A 3,871-nucleotide genomic window follows, 5' to 3' on the forward strand; every position below is an offset into this window, starting at 1 on the left:
GGGGGGGGCGACGACCGAGGCGACGCGACGACACGAGCGATCACGAGTCACGCGGGGTGCGGCCGCCTTATGCCGGGGACGGGGCGGGGCGAGCCCCGGGCCTTGGTGGACGAAAGCCGAGCGCCGGGCAGGGACAGGGAGGTGCAGCAAGCACCCAGCCCAGCACCTCACCTTCCCCTCGCACCTGGAAGGTCAGTCTAGAAGCAAACCCCGGCGAGTGAAGGTCGTTTCCGTCTCCAAACTCTTGAGTGCGTGTGATTTCAATCCGAAAAGGAAACATGCCTTTCATGAAGAAATCCGCTATCATAAGGAATAAGAGGCTCGTTGCCATGAACGTCCGGAATGGGATCGAGAACAGAGCTCGCAAGGAGGCAGAAGAGGCAAAACGTGAGGAAGAGGAGGCCGCCGCCACCGCCGCCGCTCCAGACCCAGAACAGAGTCCCGCTTGCCCTGATCGCCGTATTGCGAATTTGCCATGCCTTGGCGAATCCTTGTGGTGTGACTTCTGCGACGACGCACTGAGCTTGAGGTTTCAGGAAAACGAACAGCGGAACGGTCTCGCATCCGTCTTCCACGTGAGGTGCCATCGCTGCATGAAAGTGGTCAAGATCCACACCGACGACAAAGGCCCCGTTCTAGCGGACGGAAAATCTCCCCTATACTCCATAAATCTTCAGGCTGCTACGGGTAAGTGTCGTGCATGAAATCTTTATTTTTCGCGTTTCCGCTTATTTCTTGCACTAGGGTATGGCTTTTTGTTCACGGCCAAACTGTTTGTTCACAGGCTGCATAGACGCTGGAGTGAGCCATGGTCAGCTAAACAAACTATTCTCTGCGATGAATTTACCTCCGGTTCATCGCACTTCCTTCGTTCGAGCGCAGGACCGAGTTAAAGCACACCGAGAACAAGAACAAGCTCCCAGCCAGTCTCAAACGTAGCTTTTCAGTGCTTCCCCCGCCCCATGTTTACTCCGGTTTCACCAAGGTTTTCCCACGTGTCGCCCAGATATGCGGGAATTCCTCAACTCTCCCGTTTGCAAGCTGCCACTCGGTGGAATATGATGGACACTGAATCCAGAGTTTTGCTCTGCACGAACGAGAGGTATGGACAAAATGTAAAGTGCTGCTAACTATGTATAATATGAATCTGGGAGTTAATCGGCTGTAACTATTTTGTTTTTGACGTTCGTTTCAGTTTGTATATAGCTCAATAATATTAAGTGTTCTAGTCAATTCTTTTAGTTGTCCGAAGTTCTCTGAAAAATACATACTTATATGTTTGGAGATGCACAGCAAAATAAACAAAATAATTTTAAATGAAATCGTTTTTGCTTTCTGCGCACTTTGTTATGAGCAACACATTGAGGTTTCTGGGTGCACACAGCTAACTCACCCACACCTTGTCGAGAACACGGCGCACCCGTGCTTTTTGACCACGTAGATCACCCGGTGCTATACATAACCAACCCGTTTCCATAAGCTAATCATCCCCCCCATAGCGGCTCTACTAATCCTTCCCCAATTAATACCTAATATCGTTTATCGCCCCGCCGCGTCGCGTTACGGGCGAATGCAAGTCTTCCGGCCGGCTCCCCCGCGGGGCGGGTTTGTCCAGAGGCACGCCGGCCGCACCGCGGCGCCGCGGCCGGCCGCGATCCCCGTGGCAGCGTGACTGTCTCGCGAGCCCCGCCCCACGCCTTCTGCCTGATCCTGAGAACTAGTCGCCAGAGTAGTAGTCGCCCCGCCTCCGGGCTGCTGACGCCGCCTCCAATTCGGCGGTCCGGGATTAAGTAGTCTTGAGGTGAAAAGCCCTCCTCCTCCCACCGCCCGCCCGCGGCCATCCGGAAGTATAAGCGGCGCCCTCCGGAAGAGACGGAAGTGGGACCGCCGCAGGCCGAGAAAATTTAGCCCGAAAAAACCCCACAAAAAACAAGAATTCGTAGTTTGTCAGGTTTATTTCCTATACACTTGCTCGTGCTCGTACGGGAAGGACGAGCTGTCACACCCAGACCCAGAGTACCACACAGATACGGCTAACTCGATGCTGAGCCCCAAAATGTAAACAATTATTGTCAGGAGGTTTTGCTACACCCAGGCAAAAGTACCTGGTGATTCAGAGCACGCGCCGCCGTATTGCGGGTTTGCCTATCCTCGACCCTTGCGCCCGCCGAGTCGAGGATAGGCAAACCCGCAACACGGCGGCGCGTGCTCTGAATCACCCGGTATAGAGTTGAGAAGACACTTGTTTAAGAATAATAGCATCCTGGGGCTCTAAAAACAGAATCACACATTATTTGATCGCGTCGCTCGCTGCACCTCGTCTCTAAAGTTCCCTCGATAACCGCAGCGCCAGCCCTGGCCCAGTGGCCCGTCCCCCGTCCGCCCACACGGCCGCCACCCGCCGCACCGACCCGTGGCAGAAGCAGCGGGCGGCGGTGCAAAACCATTGGGAGCACTCGGGGAGAAAAACACGACGACAAGCGCGTTCAAAACAATAAACTGATGGCAGAGCAGGGACCTTGGCGCACGCGTCACCGGGCGCGACACGCCGAGTAGGGGCTTTACTCGCCTGGACGAGCCCGCCACCGCAAGCAGGCAGAGCGCCCCGCCTGCGCGCCCATCGCGGCCCCGTTGCGGTGAGGCGGCGGCGGCGGCTGGACCTTTATTGTCGCCGACATATGACGTATTGTAGTACGCCCACAAAACGGCGCTGTTCATTGCTCTACAACAAATCCAAGTCTCTGACGCGAGGAGCCGGCAAAAGTGTCGCATGGTTGCAATAGAATACCACCCATACCCCACCCACCAAAAGAGAGAGACAGAAAACTGCCGAGAGCTGGCCCAACCAACACGTACCGCTTCAGCTTCACCCCCGGGCCTCGCTCCTCCACCTCGCTCCAACCCGTTTGACACGCGATAACTACCACGCTGGTACCCTGTCCCGCGGCTGCGATAGACGAAAATTAAAATCCAGAGCCATGCCAAACAGCGCCTTCCGGCCCTGGTCCTCCTGGCCGAGCCAATGACCACCACCAGCACCGCCTCGGGGAGCGAGGGCCACTTCGTGTGCCTTTCTGGACGACCCCGAGCTGTTGTGCTTCCTGCACGTGTTGGCGCGTTATGACACCTACCTACCTCCTACCACGTAGGGATCTATTTAATATTTACTCGAGAGGTATAAATGTTTCTTTTACTGATGCAACGAAATGTTGTCATTGCAATCAAATGAAGCAATATGAGTCCCGTGTACGGTACGGTACGCCCAGAGTTTCATGAGTTTTACGTGGGTACCGTACATGCACACGGCGATGACGATGACACGCATACGTTATCTTCCTCTTGCTGTAAGATTTCCCACAACATGTTCGCCCCCCCCCCTGATGGCTGCTGCTGCGACAGACACCGGGCTCGCCGCCGTGTACAACGAGCGCCTGCTGCTGCTGCTGCGGCGGCAGCTGCCTGCCTCGCGGCTTATCACAGGGCAGGCAGGGGCAGGGCCGCCGCTGCCGTGCGCGCTGCTGTGCTGTCCGGGGGATGTTCTTCGCAGGAATTGCATATTCACGGCGAGCCCTCCCGTTATGCGCAGCAGCGCCTCGCACATGTCGCGGTGCCCGGGCGGCGGGCCGTAACAATCATCGCGACCGTTGCGTCATCAACACTTTTACAACAACGAACACGAAGCGGCGGCGTTTACACGTTATTGCAATGTGCAGTTGTGAGACGGATAGGTGAGGAGCCTTTTAATCGTCATCCCGCGTGTCGTGGGAAATGAAACAGCGGAGCACACCAGCTGCACAGCAGCACAGCAAGCCACGCTGCGGCCGGTGCGACGGCCGACTGGCTGCGCTGCACAGAAGACGACCCCCCCCCC

At 56.3% G+C, this 3,871-nt stretch overlaps 1 protein-coding gene across 1 annotated transcript; it reads left to right on the plus strand.

Annotated features, from left to right (window-relative positions):
• Positions 1 to 134: 134 nt before the first annotated feature.
• On the plus strand, positions 135 to 1,249 carry LOC127751098 (uncharacterized). The gene is made up of 2 exons (XM_052274143.1): positions 135 to 687; positions 785 to 1,249. The coding sequence occupies exons 1-2, from the start codon at positions 279 to 281 to the stop codon at positions 937 to 939; spliced, it is 564 nt and encodes a 187-aa protein (XP_052130103.1). The 5' UTR covers positions 135 to 278; the 3' UTR covers positions 940 to 1,249.
• The last annotated feature ends 2,622 nt before the right edge of the window (positions 1,250 to 3,871 follow it).

The sequence above is a fragment of the Frankliniella occidentalis genome, unplaced genomic scaffold, assembly GCF_000697945.3.
Source record: "Frankliniella occidentalis isolate FOCC.00 unplaced genomic scaffold, Focc_3.1 Scaffold341, whole genome shotgun sequence".
Lineage (NCBI taxonomy): Eukaryota > Metazoa > Arthropoda > Insecta > Thysanoptera > Thripidae > Frankliniella > Frankliniella occidentalis.